The sequence below is a fragment of the Pseudophryne corroboree genome, chromosome 1, assembly GCF_028390025.1.
Source record: "Pseudophryne corroboree isolate aPseCor3 chromosome 1, aPseCor3.hap2, whole genome shotgun sequence".
NCBI lineage: Eukaryota > Metazoa > Chordata > Amphibia > Anura > Myobatrachidae > Pseudophryne > Pseudophryne corroboree.
Window position 1 is genome coordinate 1,087,188,028 of NC_086444.1, and position 21,876 is coordinate 1,087,209,903.

General features: G+C 45.8%; 1 protein-coding gene across 3 annotated transcripts in view; it reads left to right on the forward strand.

The window, feature by feature from the left end:
• The first annotated feature begins 1,584 nt into the window (after positions 1–1,584).
• The window catches only part of MED28 (mediator complex subunit 28), a 69,092-nt gene continuing 48,800 nt past the window's right edge, over positions 1,585–21,876 (forward strand). Inside the window, exons 1-5 of one of the 3 annotated variants that reach the window (XM_063921389.1) lie at positions 1,585–1,833; positions 2,569–2,635; positions 9,737–9,775; positions 10,959–11,071; positions 12,730–12,964. In XM_063921389.1, the coding sequence (XP_063777459.1) occupies positions 1,627–1,833; positions 2,569–2,635; positions 9,737–9,775; positions 10,959–11,071; positions 12,730–12,927 (624 nt within the window). In that variant the 5' untranslated portion in view covers positions 1,585–1,626 and the 3' untranslated portion in view covers positions 12,928–12,964. Of the gene's footprint in view, positions 1,834–2,568; positions 2,636–9,736; positions 9,776–10,958; positions 11,072–12,729; positions 14,190–21,876 lie in introns of those variants that run through there. The other 2 variants (XM_063921383.1, XM_063921398.1) reach the window with 2 other exon arrangements.

Here is a 21,876-nt window from a genome sequence, read left to right on the forward strand (position 1 = left end):
TGGTGAGGAGTATAATAAAACTAACATTGGGTTAAGTGATAAAGCACATAAAATATCCTGCACATCTCACAATGATAGTAATGGTAATAGTAGTAGTACCAATCTTTTAAACAAATATAATATATGGATCATGTAACAGAGAAGAACTCACTGATCGGAATACACCACAAAAAATTTTTAGATAAAAAAGAAAAAAAGAGAAAATTAGATACGTTAATGAGTGGAATTACCAAAACATATGCTGTGTCCGGTTTACAAAAAGATACTGAAATGTACTGAGTCATTTAGACCCTTGGGAAAGACAGTCTCCAATCTGTAAATCCAGAAGGCTTCCCGGCGTAAAAGTATCTTCGCTCGATCGCCGCCCCTGGATAATGGTGGTACTCTGTCAATCACCATATAGCGCAGAGCTGTTAGTTGGTGCTTAAATTGCACAAAGTGTCGAGCAACTGGTTTATCAGACCCACCCGTTTTCAGTGCTTGTCTGATATTTGAACGATGATTAGAGATCCGTTCCCGGAAGGACCTAATAGTTTTGCCCACATATACGAGTGAACATGGGCATATCAATATATAAATAACAAAGTCGGACGTGCATGTCAGACGATGTTGTATAGGTATCCGTTTTCCATTCTGTGGATGCGGGAAGGAATTACCTGTTAGCATCCCCCTGCAAGTCGTGCAATTTGGGCATTTATAACACCCAAGTTTCTTAGGGGGTAGCCATCCCTCCACCTCTTTCACCACTGATTGGTCCGGTCGCATCAACATATTGCGTAGGTTCGGTCCACGTCTGTAAGCTATTAGTGGTTGTTTCGGTAGTACATCTTTGAGGGTATTGTCGGTTGCCACAATCCCCCAATTCTGTTTCATGGCAGTTCTCGTGGCAAAGCTACCCGTGTCATATGTCGTCAAAAACACAAATGGTTTCTTCAGCTTATTTGTGGATTTTTTACCGCCCTTAAAGCGGATTTCAGCTTTGTGTAGACATTTTTCAACCACATCAGGGTGATATCCCCTCTCGAGGAACCGATGTTGCATCTCCAATAGTTGATCATTAAGGATCGGATTATCCGAGTTGTATATAATATATGTATATATATCTATATATATATATATATATATATATATATATTTTCTTTCCCACCAAATACTGTGAATAAATATGCCCCTATGCCAGATATAAGATAAGACCTATCATAATTACAGGTAAACTGTGAACCTCAGGCTGGTACAACTACAATGCCCAGCACACCCTGTTGGCTGCTGAGACTGCTAAATTACATAAATGATTATAATATAGTTACACCATCCTAACTCACGATTTTGTGGCACTCAAAGTGGGTGGGCCTGGGGATAAACCGCAACTAGCATGACTAGGACGGTTATGTTGTCCCGATTTTCTGATGTAAGTATTCGGAGGTGAGATTAGCCCTGTGCTATCTGGGGAAAAAGAAAGTAACTACTGAAAGCATGAGCATCCCTGCTGCGTTTGACACTCCCAGTCACCTATAATATCAACTGAATGAATCTTACTGATTTTCCCACATCAAAGATGGCGACGGGGCTATTTATTATATGTTTGCCAGTGGTTAAGATGGCAGAGAACACTTCCGGTCGGTGCTGATGCTCTGGGATCATCGGGTAGCTGCCAGGCTGCAAGCGTTTGAGTGCAATATCCAGGCCATGGCGTCTTCTCTGAGCGGGATGTTCTCTGGTCAGCCGCCCGGTCCCCCGCCTCCCATGCAACCTGGGCCCGGTCTCATGTCCACTCCACCCGGAGGGAAGAACCCCAACAGCACGCTGGTGGATGAGCTGGAGTCCTCCTTCGAAGTACGGTGCTCTCATCCCCGGGGTCTCCTTGGTATACCAGCTTAGGTTCCTGGGTAATGGGATGAGTAGTACCAGGGATGCCAAGCTGCCGCTTATCCAGCATTAGAAAGGAGAGGCCGGGTGTAGGGGTCCTCCTATATCACTGTATGTATGTGTAAAAAAAATAAAAAATATATCTCTCTTATCTATAGCCATATCTATCTCATTAAACTAGAACAATCATAAAAAGGGATAGTATGATATATTTATATATATATATTGTTCATGCCTACAGTATATACCAGTGGCTGGCAGGCGTTCGAGGAAGAGCTGGTCATAGGGGCCTCTGATTACACTGTTCTTTTTGTTCTATGTTTTAACAACCTGATTCAGATAGATATTGTGGTACACTTCTAGACTTGGTATGCTGTGTATGGAAAATTGTTTGGTTTGCTGGGACTTGTAATTGCACACCAGCTGGAGAGCAGCTCATTCCCTACCTCTGCACTAGGTTAGTGGAGACATATCTCTCCCCCCCCCCCCCCCCCTCTATAGCTTCCCTTGATGCCAGGCTGACAATCTAGTGCTGCTGTTCTGTCTGTCCCTACTATTGCGTTGTACCTCCTGTGGCCCTGTATGTCACATGCGTAACCATGGACCGTATCTCCATAATTGTGTGACTAAAGTATAAACTAAAACATCTGAAAAATATTATCGTGGGCCTATGGATGTTTCTTTTAATCCTATCTCCTGTAGGCATGCTTCGCTTCACTGGTCAGCCAGGACTATGTGAACGGGACAGATCAGGAGGAGATCCGTACAGGTAATGTCTGCTTAGAACATTAGAGCAGTGTTTGCTTGAGAAAGCTGATTCTCTATGTTGGTCACTCCTTGAGGCATGACTTAAATAGGATGCCAGTCCCTTGGGTAAAAGTATAGCTCAAAATGCCTATGTTTTGTGCTGGGTGAGTCTCTTAAACTGAGTACACACTGGACAACATTATGACATAAGTCCCAATTCCGACATATCGGAACAATATCGTTCAGTTGGCGTGTGTGTACGCACAACATTGTTGACGATGAGCGCTCCTGAGGGTTGTTAACGACATCACCAGTTGTCTGTACGTGCAGGTCAATCTGGGGATGTCATTAAGGATGACACCCCTCACCGCAGTCATTCACAACTCCTGGCATCAGCAAGTTTGTATGCACTTGCCGATGCCGGGACCCGTCGCTGACAATATCTATATGTACACGCTGTTGTTTAGCATGGCCAAATAGCAAAACTGTAGCAGGGCATGCTGGTATGTGTAGTTCAACAACAGCTGGAGGGCCAAAGGTTCCCCGCCCCTAGTCTAGAGTGTACCCAGCTTTACAAAAGCACAGGTTTGGCCAGGCTCTGCACAGTTGACCTGGAGAATACGTAAGCCTCTGTCCCTGCTCTAGCTGTGGTGATTTGCATGTGAAATGCTTGGTGACTTAGTAATTTTAGAGACATTGGACTAACGTCAGATTGTACTAACCAAAGTGAGGTTTCTAATTAAAGAGATAATAGTTTAAATTATTATGTGCATACATGCAACATGTATTATCATTGACACCCTACTAATCTTTTTGCATCTGTCATTGATCATTTTATTGGTGTTTGCAGATAAAACATCACCACATTCATCTTTGTGTTTGTGGTTTGTCTACAGCTCGCATTAAGCACCGTTTGTTTGTTTCATTCATTCACATTGTATAACTGTTTTTCTCTGACGTCCTAAGTGAATGCTAGGACTCCGTAAGGACCATGGGGAATAGCGGCTCCGCAGGAGACTGGGCACAACTAAAGAAAGCTTTAGGACTACCTGGTGTGCACTGGCTCCTCCCACCATGACCCTCCTCCAGACCTCAGTTAGAATCTTGTGCCCAGCTGAGCTGGATGCACACTAGGGGCTCTCCTGAGCTCCTAGAAAGAAAGTATTTGTTAGGTTTTTTTATTTTACAGTGAGATCTGCTGGCAACAGACTCACTGCAGCGAGGGACTAAGGGGAGAAGAAGCGAACCTACCTAACTGGTGGTAGCTTGGGCTTCTTAGGCTACTGGACACCATTATCTCCAGAGGGATCGACCACGGGACCCGACCTCGATGTTCGATCCCGGAGCCGCGCCGCCGGCCCCCTTACAGAGCCAGAAGCAAGAAGTGTTCAGGAAAATCGGTGGCAGAAGACTTCTGTCTTCAACAAGGTAGTGCGCCATTGCTCCTCATGCACACCTCACATTCCGGTCACTGATGGGTGCAGGGCGCTGGGGGGGGGCGCCCTGAGGGCAATATAATACACCTTGGCTGGCAAATCATCACAATATATAGTCCCAGGGCTATATATGTGATAAATTACCCCTGCCAGAATCCATGAAAAAAGCGGGAGAAAAGTCAGCCGAAAAAGGGGCGGGGCTATCTCTCTCAGCACACTGGCGCCATTTTTTCTTCACAGTGCAGCTGGAAGACAGCTCCCCAGGCTCTCCCCTGTAGTTTTCAGGCTCAAAGGGTTAAAAAGAGAGGGGGGGGGCACTAAATTTAGGCGCAATATGTGTATACAAGCAGCTATTGGCGGAAAAATCACTCAGTTATAGTGTTAATCCCTGCATTATATAGCGCTCTGGTGTGTGCTGGCATACTCTCTCTGTCTCCCCAAAGGACTTTGTGGGGTCCTGTCCTCGGTCAGAGCATTCCCTGTGTGTGTGCGGTGTGTCGGTACGGCTGTGTCGACATGTTTGATGAGGAAGATTACGTGGAGGCGGAGCAGAGGCCGATAAATGGGATGTCGCCCCCTGTGGGGCCGACACCAGAGTGGATGGATAGGTGGAAGGTATTAACCGACAACGTCAACTCCTTACATAAAAGGCTGGATGACGTGACAGCTGTGGGACAGCCGGCTTCTCAGCCCGCGCCTGCCCAGGCGTCTCAGAGGCCATCAGGGGCTCAAAAAACGCCCGTTACCTCAGATGGCAGACACAGATGTCGGCACGGAGTCTGACTCCAGTGTCGACGAGGTTGAGACATATATACACAATCCACTAGGACAGTGGTTCCCAAACTTTTTTGAATCATGGTGCCCTAGAGAATCAGAATTTTTTTCACGGCACCCCTAGGCCAATAATTTCTTAATAAGAGATTTAATAAGAAATATTAAATTAAGTAGATTGAGTTTATATGTCATCCTTAGGCTCAATTTTGTGGTGAGGGACAAGATGTGCTTCTGTTAGTCCCTATATTTTATGACTGACAACCACCAGCACTATTTTTGCCTTTTATATTGACCATAAATAATTTGAATTGGTCCTGGACCGCCAACCCAGGGCACCCCTGCAAGTGTCACGAGGCACCCCAGGGAGCCACGGCACACAGTTTGGGAACCACTGCACTAGGAACATCCCTTGCATAATCTCGGCAATGAAAAATGTGTTACACATTTCTGACATGAACCCAAGTACCACATAAAATGGGTTTTATGTTTGGGGAGAAAAAGCAGCCACTGTTTTGTTCCCCCATCAGATGAGTGAATGAAGTGTGTAAAGAGCGTGGGTTCCCCCGATAAGAAAATGGTAATTTCTAAAAAGTTACTGCTGGCGTACCCTTTCCCGCCAGAGGATAGGTCACGTTGGGAGATATCCCCTAGGGTGGATAAGGCGCTCACACGTTTGTCAAAAAAGGTGGCACTGCCGTCTGGGGATACGGCCACTTTGAAGGAGCCTGCTGATAAAAAGCAGGAGGCTATCCTGAAGTCTGTATATACACACTCAGGTACTATACTGAGACCTGCATTTGCCTCGGCATAAATAGTGCTGCTGCAGCGTGGTCTGATACCCTGTCAGATAATATTAATACCCTAGACAGGGATAATATTTTGCTAACATACAGCATATTAAAGACGTCGTCTTATATATGAAGGATGCACAGAGGGATATTTGCCGGCTGGCATCCAGAATTAATGCAATGTCCATTCTGCCAGGAGGGTATTAGAGACCCGGCAGTGGACAGGTGATGCTGCCTTTAAAAGGCACATGGAGATTCTGCCTTATAAGGGTGAGGAATTGTTTGGGGATGGTCTCTGGGACCTCGTATCCACAGCAACAGCTTGGAAGAAATTTTTTTACCTCAGGTTTCCTCACAGCCTAAGAAAGCACCGTATTTTCGGGTACAGTCCTTTCGGCTTCAGAAAAGCAAGCGGGTCAAAGGCGCTTCCTTTCTGCACAGAGACAAGGGAAGTAGGAAAAAGCTGCACCAGACAGCCAGTTCCCAGGATCAAAAATCTTCCCCCGCTTCCTCTGAGTCCACCGCATGACGCTGGGGCTCCACAGGTGGAGACAGGTGCGGTGGGGGCGTGTCTGGGGAACTTCAGGGACCAGTGGGCTTGCCCACAGGTGGATCCCTAGGTTCTGCAAGTAGTATCACAGGGATACAGGCTGGAGTTCGAGGCGACTCCCCCTCGCCGTTACCTCACATCAGCCTTGCCTGCTGCCCTCGGAGAAAGGGAGGTAGTACTGGCGGTAATTCACAAGCTGTACTTCCAGCAGGTGAAATCAAGGTACCCCTCCTTCAACAAGGACGGGGTTACTATTCCAGAATGTTGTAGTACCGAAACCAGACGGTTCGGTGAGACCCATTCTAAAATTGAAATCCTTGAACACTTATATACGAAGGTTCAAGTTCAAAATGGAATCGCTCAGGGCGATTATTGCAAGCCTGGAGAATTTCATGGTATCACTGGACATCAAGGATGCATACCTACATGTCCCTATTTACCCTCTTCACCAGGAGTACCTCAAAATTGTGGTACAAGATTGTCATTACCATTTCTAGACGTTGCCGTTGGTCTGTCCCCGGCACCGAGGGTATTTGCCAAGGTAATGGCCGAAATAATTATCCCGTACTTTGGCGATCTTCTTATAAAGGCGAGGTCCAGGGAGCAGTTGTTCGTCGGAGTAGCACTATCTCGGGTAGTGCTACAACAGCACGGCTGGATTCTGAATATTCCCAAGTCACAGCTGGTTCCTACAACGCGTCTACTGTTTCTGGGTATGGTTCTGGACACAGAACAGGGTAAAAAGGGTTTCTCCCGGAGGAGAAGTCCAAGGAGTTGTCGTCTCTAGACAGAGACCTCCTAATACAAATACAGGTGTCGGTGCATCAATGCACGCGAGCCCTGGGAAAGATGGTAACTTCTTACGAAGAAATTCCATTCGCCAGGTCCCATGCAAGGATCTTCCAGTGGGATCTGTTGGACAAGTGGTCCGGGTCGCATCTTCAGGTGCATCGGCGGATAACCCTGTCTCCAAGGGCCAGGGTGTCGCTTTTGTGGTGGCTGCAGAGTGCTCATCTTCTAGGGGGCCGCAGATTCGGCATACAGGACTGGGTCCTGGTGACCACGGATGCCAGCCTTCGAGGCTGGGGGGCAGTCACACAGGGAAGAAACTTCCAAGGACTATGGAAAAGTCAGGAGACTTCCCTACACATAAATATTCTGGAACTAAGGGCCATATACAATGCCCTAAGTCAGGCTATACCCCTGCTTCAACACCGGCTGGTGCTGATCCAGTCAGACAAGACAGGGCGGCACAAGAAGCAGGATGGCAATGGCAGAAGCCACAAGGATTCTCCGATGGGCGGAAAATCATGTGTTAGCACTGTCAGCAGTGTTCATTCCGGGAGTGGACAACTGGGAAGCCGACTTCCTCAGCAGGCACGACCTCCACCCGGGAGAGTAGGTACTTCATCCAGAAGTCTTCCAAATGATTGTACACCGTTGGGAAAGGCCACAAGTGGACATGATGGCGTCCCGCCTCAACAAAAAGCTACAAAGATATTGCGCCAGGTCAAGGGACCCTCAGGCGATAGCTGTGGACGCTCTGGTAACACTGTGGGTGTACCAGTCGGTGTATGTGTTCCCTTCTCTGCCTCTCATACCCTGGGTAATGAGAATAATAAGAAGGAGAGGAGTAAGAACTATACTCATTGTTTCGGATTGGCCAAGAAGAGCTTGGTACCCTGAACTCCAAGAAATGATCTCAGAGGACCCATGGCCTCTGCCGCTCAGACAGGACCTGCTGCAGCAGGGGGCCTGTCTGTTCCAAGACGTACCGCGGCTGCGTTTGACGGCATGGCGGTTGTACGCCGGATCGTGAAGGAAAAGGGCATTCCGGAGGAAGTTATCCCTACGCTAATTAAAGCTAGGAAAGAAGTGGACGCAAACCATTATCACCGCATATGGCGGAAATATGTTGTGTGCTGTGAGGCCAGGAAGGCCCCAAAGGAGGAATTGCAGCTAGGTCGATTTCTGCACTTCCTACAGTCAGGGGTGACTATGGGCCTAAAATTGGGTTCCATTAAGGTCCAGATTTCGGCTCTGTCGATTTTCTTCCAGAAAGAACTGGCTTCACTGCCTGAAGTTCAGACTTTTGTTAAGGGAGTGCTGCATAGTCAGCCCCCGTTTGTGCCTCCAGTGGCACTGTGGGATCTCAACGTGGTGTTGGATTTCCTGAAGTCGCATTGGGTTGAGCCACTTAAATCCGTGGAGCTACAATACCTCACGTAGAAAGTGGTCATGCTGTTGGCCTTGGCGTCGGCCAGGCGTGTGTCAGAATTGGCGGCTTTGTCATGCAAAAGCCCTTATCTGATTTTTTTATATGGATATGGCGGAATTGAGGACTCGTTCCCAATTCCTTCCTAAGGTGGTATCAGTTTTTCATGTGAACCAACCTATTGTGGTGCCTGCGGCTACTTGGGACTTGGAGGATTCCAAGTTACTGGACGTAGTCAGGGCCCTGAAAAGTATATGTTTCCAGGACGGCTGGAGTCCGGAAAACGGACTCGCTATTTATCCTGTATGCACCCAACAAGCTGGGTGCTCCTGCTTCTAAGCAGACTATTGCTCGCTGGATCTGTAGCATGATTCAACTTGCACGTTCTGCGTCTGGACTGCCGCACCCTAAATCTGTAAAAGCCCATTCCACGAGGAAAGTGGGCTCTTCTTGGGCGGCTGCCCGAGGGGTCTCGGCTTTACAAAATTGCCGAGCTGTTACTTGGTTGGGTTCAAACATTTTTGCAAGAGTCTACAAGTTTGATACCCTGGCTGAGGAGGACCTAGAGTTTGCTCATTTGGTGCTGCAGAGTCATCCGCACTCTCCCGCCCGTTTGGGAGCTTTGGTATAATCCCCATGGTCCTTACGGAGTCCCAGCATCCACTTAGGACGTCAGAGAAAATAAGATTTTACTCACCGGTAAATCTATTTCTCGTAGTCCGTAGTGGGTGCTGGGCGCCCATCCCAAGTGCGGATTGTCTGCAATACTTGTTTATAGTTATTGCCTAACTAAAGGGTTATTGTTGAGAGGCTCAGTTATATTTCATACTGTTAACTGGGTATAGTATCACGAGTTATACGGTGTGATTGGTGTGGCTGGTATGAGTCTTACCCGGGATTCAAAATACTTCCTTATTGTGTCAGCTCTTCCGGGCACAGTATCCTAACTGAGGTCTGTAGGAGGGTCATGGTGGGAGGAGCCAGTGCACACCAGGTAGTCCTAAAGCTTTCTTTATTTGTGCCCAGTCTCCTGCGGAGCCGCTATTCCCCATGGTCCTTACGGAGTCCTAGCATCCACTACGGACTACGAGAAATAGATTTACCGGTGAGTAAAATCTTATTTTATATACTGTATTATAGGCTATGTACATGGTAAATTATCTTGAGGAGGACCTCTGACCTTTGTTCATGTCCTCGTATTGGCTCCTGTGTTGTACAGCGTTGTATAATATATTGGTGCTATACAAATAATGGCTAAAAACGTTTACATTACTTTTTGCATGCTATCGGATACTAAAGTCTGTCCTTGGTGCAAATGAAGTGGTTGAAGTAGTTAATGATTTTATTGTCTTTTATCTAGAAAGAGCCAACATATTCCGCAGCGCTGTACAATGGGAAGGTAAACCTACATTGCTTACAATTCATTACTACAATACACAACATACCTGGAATGAGGGTACTGCCTGCTAGAGCTTTCAGTTTAAGTAATAGACTGAAGGGTAGTTGGTGATATCATGATGACTTCTACTAACTTTACATTTGCAGGTTCTCAAAAATGTATTCCAGTGTCCACCACCAAGAAATCCCAAATAACGCATTTTGAAGGGTACAAGTCCCTTATGTCTTAAACCACTAGCAATGCTACTAATAATTGTTGTTTTGACCTGTCCTTTATACAGATAACAAGACAGAATAAGAAAAGGCAACAAATTGCAATATTGAGCTACTTCATCGTATATTAATAACTGATCCTTACATGTAACTGTAGATGGCAGTATCACTGCATAGCAAAAGTTATAAAAACAGGTTATTAGATAAACAATCTTTAAGCAGGATCTTTTAAGAAACCAGAGATGATGTGTCCATGTTAATATCATTATTAAGGTTTAGGCACCACAGAGTTATTTTAAGTGCATTAATTCCCCCTGGCTTCAGCGATTTCTCCAGCTCTGGTATGTGCTCAAATATGCTACTACCGTTTCACAAACTTGGGGGGAGACTTATCAAAGTTTGGAGAAAAATAAAGTACCAACTAATCAGTTTCTAATGGTCCATTTTCAAACTCAGCCTGGTCAGAAGCTAATTAGGTCAGTACTATATCTCTCTCCAAGCTATGATAAACCTCATCCTCAGGGCACTTTAACAGTCCAGGTTTTCAGGATATCCACGCTTGTGCACAGATGGTATAATCTAACTGAGATATGCTAATTAACGTACCTGTGCTTAAGCATGGATATCCTTAAAACCTGGACTGTTAGGGTGCCTTGAGAACCGAGTTTGGGAACCACTCTGCTACTATGACATATACGCAAGATATTAAAGGTATTTACTACAGTTAGCAGTCTCAGAAGCTAAGGAAAACAGAAACACAATAGATTTGGCCAGTAGATATGGTCAGGGTTTCCTGATCTGCAAATGCGTAAGCATGAGGGAAATGGACACTACTTAGCTTTATATTTTTGAATATGTAAAAATGTGTGACCTAAATACCACTGTATTACTGTGTGCCGGCTATAGCGAAATAGCTGGTTTAAATGCCTTGGTCTTCCAGTTTCACGTTACATTTATCCTCTTTTTCTTAGGAGTTGAACAGTGTATTCAGAAGTTTCTGGATGTCGCCAGACAAACAGAATGTTTCTTTCTACAAAAAAGGTTACAGCTTTCTGTGCAAAAGCCTGAGCAGGTTATAAAAGAGGTAAAGATTTTAAACCAGAGGTGGAGTAAATAAAGTATCATCCACAGGCCAGTCTGTTATACCAGAGTGTCTCATAATCCACCTTTACAGTCCAGGATTTAAGGATATATCTATGCTTCTGCACAGGTGACTAAATTCGTTCTTCAGTCACTTGTATTTAACCATCAGGACTCAACAATGCATTTCCTTAAAACCTGGAATGTAATGGCAGAGATTGGGAAACTTTGGTAAACCTAGTGGTTAGATGGATATTTCAAGAGGCCAGGAAATCTGAGCATCCACTGACATCAATGGAAATAACTACCAAATGTTGGGAGCATTGGTTGTCATTCCGAGTTGATTGCTCGCTGCAGATTTTCGCAGCACAGCGATCAGGCTAAAATCGGCATTTCTGCGCATGGTCCACAGTGCGCACGCGCAAAGTACTTTCACACAAAACTATGCAGTTTTACACAAGGTATAGCAGCGCTTTTCAGTTGCACTGCTGATCGTGAGTGATTGACAGGAAAGGGGTGTTTCTGGGAGGTAACTGAGCGTTTTCTGGTGGTGTGCTAAAAAACGCAGGCGTGCTGGGAGAAACGGGGGAGTGGCTGGCTGAACGCATGGCGTGTTTGTGACGTCAAACCAGTAACCAAACAGTCTGCAGTGATCGCAATCTAGGAGTAGGTCTGGAGCTACTCAGAAACTGCAGGAAAAGATTTTACAGCAATTCTGCTAATCTTTCTGCTGCGGAGTACACTGGGCTCCACAAGGAAAGACATAGGGGGGTGTAGAGTAGGATCTTGATCTTGTTAGTAATAACCTCTGCATTGTATAACTGTGATTAGATGTGTGTGCATTAGCTTGCTGAGTGGTTTCCATTTCTTGTCTCTCACTCAACTTGCTATCCCTATATTCTATAACCTGCTGCCTCAAATGCATTTAATCCTAGTTTCCCATTTTTTTTTTCTGATTTATATCGGTGAAGAAATGTGGGTTTAGTGTGAAGGATTTGTCAGGATTGATTTTTGGCCTGTTTTAAGGGCTGTGTAAATATTCAAGATAATGTAGCCAGCCTATCCATTAAGCAGGGACTGGAACATCATGAATATTAGGCAGTACCTCAGTGATATCACTGGTTCCTAACACATATATGGGACATGAAATTGATCGCTCCAGTGTGTAGATGTCTGGCCCACTTAAAGGAAAACCCCAATATCTAATAACATTTATTCCCCAGCCCTCTTATCTGCTACTTACATTATATAGAGTGTCTCCTGCTGTTCAACTAGTGTTGGGTAAAGGTGTGAGTTCTCCTTTATGCCAATACAGAAATATCAACTATTTAACTTTAGGAAGTATTTTGAATCCCGGGTAAGACTCATACCAGCCACACCAATCACACCGTATAACTCGTGATACTATACCCAGTTAACAGTATGAAATATAACTGAGCCTCTCAACAATTTAACTCCTGTCTTTTTCTCTTTCTAGAACTTTGTGTTGGTATCTATGTATTTAAAGAGTATTTACTGAAAGCAAAGCAAAATGACAGATAAAACAATTTGACTATAAGGATAAAAAAAAAAAAAATAATAGTAAAGGAACTTATGAGAGTTTCCACAGATGTAAGTCTGCCTTATTACGGTTTCATCCAACCTTTCCTTTGTTTGTGAAAGGATGTTACGGAGCTGAGAAGTGAACTTCAGAGGAAGGAAGCTCTAATCCAGAAGCACCTAACAAAACTGCGGAGCTGGCAGCAGGTTCTGGAAGACATCAATGGTCAGCATAAGAAGACAAGTGAGATGGCCCAGGGACCACTCGCTTACCTGGAGCAAGCTTCAGCTAATATCCCAGCTCCTATGAAGCAGACGTGACCTGTGACACTGTGGGCTGATGTAGCCTACTCACAAGGTGTGCCCGATGGACTTATGTTAAAGAGCATTTTCTTTTTCTAATTGGTTTTTTACTGTATATTGAAAATTGGGATAATAAAAATATTTTTCATGTCGGAAAGAAACCTTAAACACCTTGACATTTTCTTTTTAAATGCAATGCTAAATTTATATTTCCTAAAATTGCTATTCCAATATACTTGTTTATACTTGTTTATTAACAAACAATGAAATGCATTTGGATAGAAGTAGTTATTTATTAAGGTTCTAGTAGTGATTGGAGCAGCACCATTTATATTCTTCCCCAGTACACTCCCAAAACGTTGGTGATAATTCCTGCATTTGTGAGAACCTGTCAGCCTGTGTAACACCTGTATTCAGAGACCTTGCCTGATTGATTACTGATCTGATCCAGCTAGCCATGAACTCAGATTTTGGTGTGGAATTTCCACACAGGCACTGTCTTGCCTACATTCCTTTATTATATCCATCCTGTGCATTATTACATTACAAATCGTTAGTATTTACAGTCTTGTTGTTCATAACAAGCTGTGCATTGTTGCATGTACATAGTTATTGTGTTAATTTTATATTCCAACCTGTGCATTGTTGCACTCGCGTGCATTAGGTTATCTCTGTCTGTCCGCAAATAGTGCAGCAGCATCTAGCCAGGGTTCTGTGTACCTCTCTCCGTACTGCAACCTACTCTTGCCCAACCTCCAATAGCCACCTTGTCTATACATAAAACCATGGGGCATCTGAGTACAGGGCGGACCTAATCTGCCCTGGAAAGGCGGCTGCTATAGACGAAGTCCTTGGCTGCAGGAGGTTAAAAGACTGCCGGGCAAGAGTAATTGTGTGAGCGTCACCAAGAACCATCAGATAGCTCATAGCACACTGTTGTCCACGTAACAATAATAGCAGATGCAATTACAGTAAATAAAGAAAAACAAAGTTGCCTTTTTCACCTTTAATTTAAAACTGAATAGAATTAATCTACAGCTGGATATGATTAAACTAGGAATTACCATAGATTTATCAGACCAGTAGATTGACATGAATATACTGTTGTACAATCAAAATCATTTTGTGCTGTTCAAAATTTTTTTTTTTTCCTCATAGGAGGGAGGGACCAGTTGTGAGGTGCATTAATATTCGGGAGAATGTACAATGTCCATTTTATAGGAACTTGTGATATCACTGAGGCATTAAAGTGTTTTATAATAAACTAGCTGTTCTACCCATTCGTTGCACTGGAGTTTCAGATTTTCATGGTTGTAAATTTAAATAAGTGTTAAAAATTTGGTAATTCTTTAGATATGTAAATTTGAGTTTTCTTAATGTAAGTAAATATTAATCTATGGTTCTTGGCGTTACCCAAAGAGCACCTGTAGCAGATACGGTAAAAAGTGACAGGACCATTTTTGTAGTTTATTAAATTGTACACATTGGAGGTGCAATCCAAATTTTTTCCAATTGTCCGTTTGGGCGTTAACGCAATGCAAGCCACGTATCTGTAATGACGTCATTATGTCAACCCCCTTTTCATCCCCTTAGGGGTGGACATTGGGGTGTAGAGAAGGATCTTGATCCGAAGCACCAACAGGCTCAAAAGCTTTGACCTTCTTCCCAAGATGACTAGCGCCGCCTCCTATATTTCTCTATCGTCCTAAGTGGATGCTGGGGTTCCTGAAAGGACCATGGGGAATAGCGGCTCCGCAGGAGACAGGGCACAAAAGTAAAGCTTTTACAGGTCAGGTGGTGTGCACTGGCTCCTCCCCCTATGACCCTCCTCCAGACTCCAGTTAGATTTTTGTGCCCGGCCGAGAAGGGTGCAATTCTAGGTGGCTCTCATAAAGAGCTGCTTAGAGAGTTTAGCTTAGGTTTTTTATTTTACAGTGATTCCTGCTGGCAACAGGATCACTGCAACGAGGGACAGAGGGGAGAAGAAGTGAACTCACCTGCGTGCAGGATGGATTGGCTTCTTGGCTACTGGACATGAAGCTCCAGAGGGACGATCACAGGTACAGCCTGGATGGTCACCGGAGCCACGCCGCCGGCCCCCTCACAGATGCTGAAGCAAGAAGAGGTCCAGAATCGGCGGCTGAAGACTCCTGCAGTCTTCTAAAGGTAGCGCACAGCACTGCAGCTGTGCGCCATTTTCCTCTCAGCACACTTCACACGCAGTCACTGAGGGTGCAGGGCGCTGGGGGGGGGCGCCCTGGGAGGCAAATGAAAACCTTTAAAAAGGCTAAAAATACCTCACATATAGCCCCAGAGGCTATATGGAGATATTTACCCCTGCCTAAATGTACTAAATAGCGGGAGACGAGCCCGCCGAAAAAGGGGCGGGGCCTATCTCCTCAGCACACGGCGCCATTTTCTGTCACAGCTCCGCTGGTCAGGAAGGCTCCCAGGTCTCTCCCCTGCACTGCACTACAGAAACAGGGTATAACAGAGAGGGGGGGCATAATAAATGGCAATATATTAATATAAAAGCAGCTATAAGGGAGCACTTAATCATAAGGCTATCCCTGTCATATATAGCGCTTTTTGGTGTGTGCTGGCAGACTCTCCCTCTGTCTCCCCAAAGGGCTAGTGGGTCCTGTCTTCGTATAGAGCATTCCCTGTGTGTCTGCTGTGTGTCGGTACGTGTGTGTCGACATGTATGAGGACGTTATTGGTGTGGAGGCGGAGCAATTGCCAAATATGAGGATGTCACCTCCTAGGGGGTCGACACCTGAATGGATGCCTTTATTTGTGGAATTACGGGATAGCGTCAACTCGCTTAAGCAGTCGTTTGCCGACATGAGGCGGCCGGACACTCAATTAGTGCCTGTCCAGGCGCCTCAAACACCGTCAGGGGCTGTAAAACGCCCTTTGCCTCAGTCGGTCGACACAGACCCAGACACAGGCACTGATTCCGGTGGTGAAGGTGACGAATCAACCGTATTTTCCAGTAGGGCCACACGTTATATGATTTTGGCAATGAAGGAGATGTTACATTTAGCTGATACTACAGGTACCACTAAACAGGGTATTATGTGGGGTGTGAAAAAACTACCAGTAGTTTTTCCCGAATCAGAAGAATTAAATGACGTGTGTGATGAAGCGTGGGGTGCCCCCGATAAAAAACTGCTAATTTCAAAGAAGTTATTGGCTTTATACCCTTTCCCGCCAGAGGTTAGGGAGCGCTGGGAAACACCTCCTAGGGTGGACAAAGCGCTAACACGCTTATCAAAACAAGTGGCGTTACCCTCTCCTGAGACGGCCGCACTTAAAGATCCATCAGATAGGAGGATGGAAAATATCCAAAAAAGTATATACACACATGCAGGTGTTATACTACGACCAGCTATTGCGACTGCCTGGATGTGCAGTGCTGGGGTAGTTTGGTCAGAGTCCCTGATCGAAAATATTGATACCCTGGACAGGGACAATATTTTACTGTCGTTAGAACAAATAAAGGATGCATTTCTTTATATGCGTGATGCACAGAGAGATATCTGCACACTGGCATCACGGGTAAGTGCTATGTCCATTTCGGCCAGAAGAGCTTTATGGACACGACAGTGGACAGGCGATGCGTAGAGGAGTTATTTGGGGTCGGTCTATCGGATTTGGTGGCCACGGCTACGGCCGGGAAATCCACCTTTCTACCTCAAGTCACTCCCCAACAGAAAAAGGCACCGACCTTTCAACCGCAGCCCTTTCGTTCCTTTAAAAATAAGAGAGCAAAGGGCTATTCATATCTGCCACGAGGCAGAGGACGAGGGAAGAGACAGCAACAGGCAGCTCCTTCCCAGGAACAGAAGCCCTCCCCGGCTTCTACAAAAGCCTCAGCATGACGCTGGGGCTTCGCAAGCGGACTCGGGGGCGGTAGGCGGTCGTCTCAAGAATTACAGCGCGCAGTGGGCTCACTCGCAGGTAAATCCCTGGATCCTGCAGATAATATCTCAGGGGTACAGGTTGGAAGTAGAGACAGAGCCACCTCGCCTTTTCCTGAAGTCTGCTTTACCAACGTCCCCCTCCGAAAGGGAGACGGTTTTGGAAGCCATTCACAAGCTGTATTCTCAGCAGGTGATAGTCAAGGTACCTCTTCTACAACAAGGGAAGGGGTATTATTCCACTCTATTTGTGGTACCGAAGCCGGATGGTTCGGTAAGGCCTATTCTAAATCTGAAGTCCTTGAACCTGTACATAAAGAAGTTCAAGTTCAAGATGGAGTCACTCAGAGCAGTGATAGCGAACCTGGAAGAAGGGGACTTTATGGTATCCTTGGACATCAAGGATGCGTATCTCCACGTTCCAATTTACCCCTCACACCAGGGGTACCTCAGGTTCGTTGTACAAAACTGTCACTATCAGTTTCAGACGCTGCCGTTTGGTTTGTCCACGGCACCTCGGGTCTTTACAAAGGTAATGGCCGAGATGATGATTCTTCTTCGAAGAAAAGGCGTATTAATTATCCCATACTTGGACGATCTCCTAATAAGGGCAAGGTCCAGAGAACAGCTAGAGATGGGTTTAGCACTATCTCAAGAGGTGCTAAAGCAGCACGGATGGATTCTGAATATTCCAAAATCCCAATTAATGCCGACAACTCGTCTGCTGTTCCTGGGGATGATTCTGGACACAGTTCAGAAAAAGGTTTTTCTTCCCGAGGAAAAAGCCAAGGAGTTATCTGACCTGGTCAGGAACCTCCTAAAACCAGGAAAGGTGTCTGTACATCAATGCACAAGAGTCCTGGGAAAAATGGTAGCTTCTTACGAAGCAATCTCATTCGGCAGATTCCATGCAAAGGGATCTGTTGGACAAATGGTCAGGGTCGCATCTTCAGATGCACCTGCGGATAACCCTGTCGCCGAGGACAAGGGTATCCCTTCTGTGGTGGTTGCAGGAGGCTCATCTATTGGAGGGCCGCAGATTCGGCATACAGGATTGGATCCTGGTGACCACGGATGCCAGCCTGAGAAGCTGGGGAGCAGTCACACAGGGAAGAAATTTCCAGGGAGTGTGGTCGAGCCTGGAAAAGTCTCTTCACATAAACATTCTGGAACTAAGAGCAATCTACAATGCTCTAAGCCAGGCGGAACCTCTGCTTCAAGGAAGACCGGTGTTGATCCAGTCGGACAACATCACGACAGTCGCCCATGTAAACAGACAGGGCGGCACAAGAAGCAGGAGGGCAATGGCAGAAGCTGCCAGGATCCTTCGCTGGGCGGAGAATCACGTGATAGCACTGTCAGCAGTATTCATCCCGGGCGTGGACAACTGGGAAGCAGACTTCCTCAGCAGACACGACCTTCACCCGGGAGAGTGGGGACTTCATCCAGAAGTTTTCCACATGCTATTAAACCGTTGGGTAAAACCAATGGTGGACATGATGGCGTCTCGCCTCAACAAAACACTGGACAGGTATTGCGCCAGGTCAAGAGATCCGCAGGCAATAGCTGTGGACGCGCTGGTAACACCTTGGGTGTACCAGTCGGTATATGTGTTTCCTCCTCTGCCTCTCATACCAAAGGTATTGAGGATTATACGACAAAGAGGAGTAAGACTAGTGGCTCCGGATTGGCCAAGAAGGACTTGGTACCCGGAACTTCAAGAGATGGTCACGGACGATCCGTGGCCTCTACCTCTGAGAAGGGACCTGCTTCAGCAGGGTCCTTGTCTTTTTCAAGACTTACCGCGGCTGCGTTTGACGGCATGGCGGTTGAATGCCAGATCCTAAAAGGAAAAGGCAGTCCAGAAGAAGTCATTCCTACCTTGATAAAGGCAAGGAAGGAAGTCACCGCGAAGCATTATCACCGTATTTGGCGAAAATATGTTGCGTGGTGCGAGGATCGGAGTGCTCCGACGGAGGAATTTCAACTGGGTCGTTTCCTACATTTCCTGCAATCAGGATTGTCTATGGGTCTCAAATTGGGATCTATTAAGGTTCAAATTTCGGCCCTATCAATATTCTTCCAAAAAGAATTGGCCTCAGTCCCTGAGGTCCAGACTTTTGTCAAAGGAGTACTGCATATACAGCCTCCTGTGGTGCCTAAGGTGGCACCGTGGGATCTAAATGTAGTTTTAGATTTCCTCAAATCCCATTGGTTTGAACCACTAAAGAATGTGGATTTGAAATATCTCACATGGAAAGTGACTATGTTACTGGCCCTGGCTTCGGCCGGGAGAGTATCTGAACTGGCGGCTTTATCTTATAAAAGCCCTTATTTAATTTTCCATTCGCATAGGGCAGAGCTGCGGACGCGTCCGCATTTTCTCCCTAAGGTGGTATCAGCGTTTCACCTGAACCAGCCTATTGTAGTGCCTGCGGCTACAGACGACTTGGAGGACTCCAAGTTGTTGGACGTTGTCAGAGCCTTAAAAATATACATTTAAAGGACGGCTGGAGTCAGAAAATCTGACTCGCTGTTTATACTGTATGCACCCAACAAGTTGGGTGCACCTGCTTCAAAGCAGTCGATTGCTCGTTGGATTTGTAACAAAATTCAACTTGCACATTCTGTGGCAGGCCTGCCACAGCCTAAATCTGTTAAGGCCCATTCCACAAGGAAGGTGGGCTCATCTTGGGCGGCTGCCCGAGGGGTCTCGGCATTACAACTCTGCCGAGCAGCTACGTGGTCAGGGGAGAACACGTTTGTAAAATTTTACAAATTTGATACCCTGGCAAAGGAGGACCTGGAGTTCTCTCATTCGGTGCTGCAGAGTCATCCGCACTCTCCCGCCCGTTTGGGAGCTTTGGTATAATCCCCATGGTCCTTTCAGGAACCCCAGCATCCACTTAGGACGATAGAGAAAATAAGAATTTACTTACCGATAATTCTATTTCTCGGAGTCCGTAGTGGATGCTGGGCGCCCATCCCAAGTGCGGATTATCTGCAATACTTGTACATAGTTATTGTTAACTAATTCGGGTTATTGTTTAGGAAGCCATCTTTCAGAGGCTCCTCTGTTATCATACTGTTAACTGGGTTTAGATCACAAGTCGTACGGTGTGATTGGTGTGGCTGGTATGAGTCTTACCCGGGATTCAAAATCCTCCCTTATTGTGTACGCTCGTCCGGGCACAGTACCTAACTGGAGTCTGGAGGAGGGTCATAGGGGGAGGAGCCAGTGCACACCACCTGACCTGTAAAAGCTTTACTTTTGTGCCCTGTCTCCTGCGGAGCCGCTATTCCCCATGGTCCTTTCAGGAACCCCAGCATCCACTACGGACTCCGAGAAATAGAATTATCGGTAAGTAAATTCTTATTTACCCCGCCTCTGTGCACAGGAGCTCAGTTTTATAGTTGGTGCTTGCAGTGCAAGCATGTAACAGGAAGAGTAGCTCTAGAAAAAGCTTTTTCTGAGGAAAATTGAAGACTACAAGGGCTGCAGCAGGGGCACATATTGTGTTAGATGTCAGTAGACATCACCTGCTGCAGCTCCATCTCTCCCCCAGCGGCGCTGTACACTCTCGCACCCTGGTTGCCGGGTACCTACAGCAGGAGGCTCCGGTTTTCTTCCAAGTCAGTCACACACGGCTGGGGCTCTCCGGGATCGCTTGGCCGCACTTCGGGAGGAGGTAAGTGGGTCCCGCTCGCGATTCAGCGCGGCCGGTGGACACTGTGACAGTACAGGCGATCCCACTAGATCACCAGGGCATGGGTGCAGGTCAGGTTTTCTCTCTAAACCTTTTTACAAGTAGCCTGCAGTACCAGGTGGTTTTGCCAGCAGAGGGGATAATACTTAGACCTGGAGCCCCTCCCCCAGCACCAGGGCGCCATTTACAGTAAAAGTTCCCACCCTGGAGCTGCATATCTGTCTCTCCCTCACTCCCTGTCAGTGTTTGAGCGCCATTTTCCCAGCTACACTGTTCCTGGGACTGCTTGGGTGCTTGGGCAAATCCTCCTTTGTAAAGCTGCCTGATAGTTAGCGCTGTGCCTTTACAAGACATGTAAGTATTCTACCTGTCGTTTAGACGGTGTTAGTTAAGAAAAAGTGCATTTAGTCACGGCTATCTGGTATAAGTACCCTGTGATATACATCCAGTCTTTACTGTGCAGTGTTATATCTATTGATTGCATAGCTATATATAAGCTAGTCCAGTGCAGTATTATTGTTTGTAATAACCTCTGCATGGTACAACTGTGACTATATGTGTGTGCTTTAGCTTGCTGTGTGACCTCCATTTCGTGTCTTTCACTGAGCTTGCCATCCCTATATTCTGTAACCTGAGCGGGCTAGGTGCGTCAGGTTTATAATACTGTAATACAGGTTGAGTATCCCATATCCAAATATTCCGAAATACGGAATATTCCGAAATACTGACTTTTTGAGTGAGATAGTGAAACCTTTGTTTTTTGATGGCTCAATGTACACAAACTTTGTTTAATACACAGTTATTAAAAATATTGTATTAAATGACCTTCAGGCTGCGTGTATAAGGTGTATATGAAACATAAATGAATTGTGTGAATGTAGATACACTTTGTTCAATGCACAAAGTTACAAAAAATATTGGCTAAAATTACCTTCCGGCTGTCTGTATAAGGTGTATATGTAACATAAATGCATTCTGTGCTTAGACTTGGGTCCCATCACCATGATATCTCATTATGGTATGCAATTATTCCAAAATACGGAAAAATCCGATATCCAAAATACCTCTGGTCCCAAGCATTTTGGATAAGGGATACTCAACCTGTATAGGATATTCACAAGATATACTGTAATTGTATTTTTCTCTGTGATTTTAGTCACCATATCTCTCCTGAATCCCTGTTTGTGCTGACAACACTGTGCAGGGGTTTGGGTCAAGTATTGTGCTGCTGACAAATTGTACTATGTTACCTTATACTGCAAGTTATAACATGTCTGCTTATGAGGGTAACGGTTCTGGGGCTGAACACACTGGTAGTGGTGCTGAGGCCACAGATG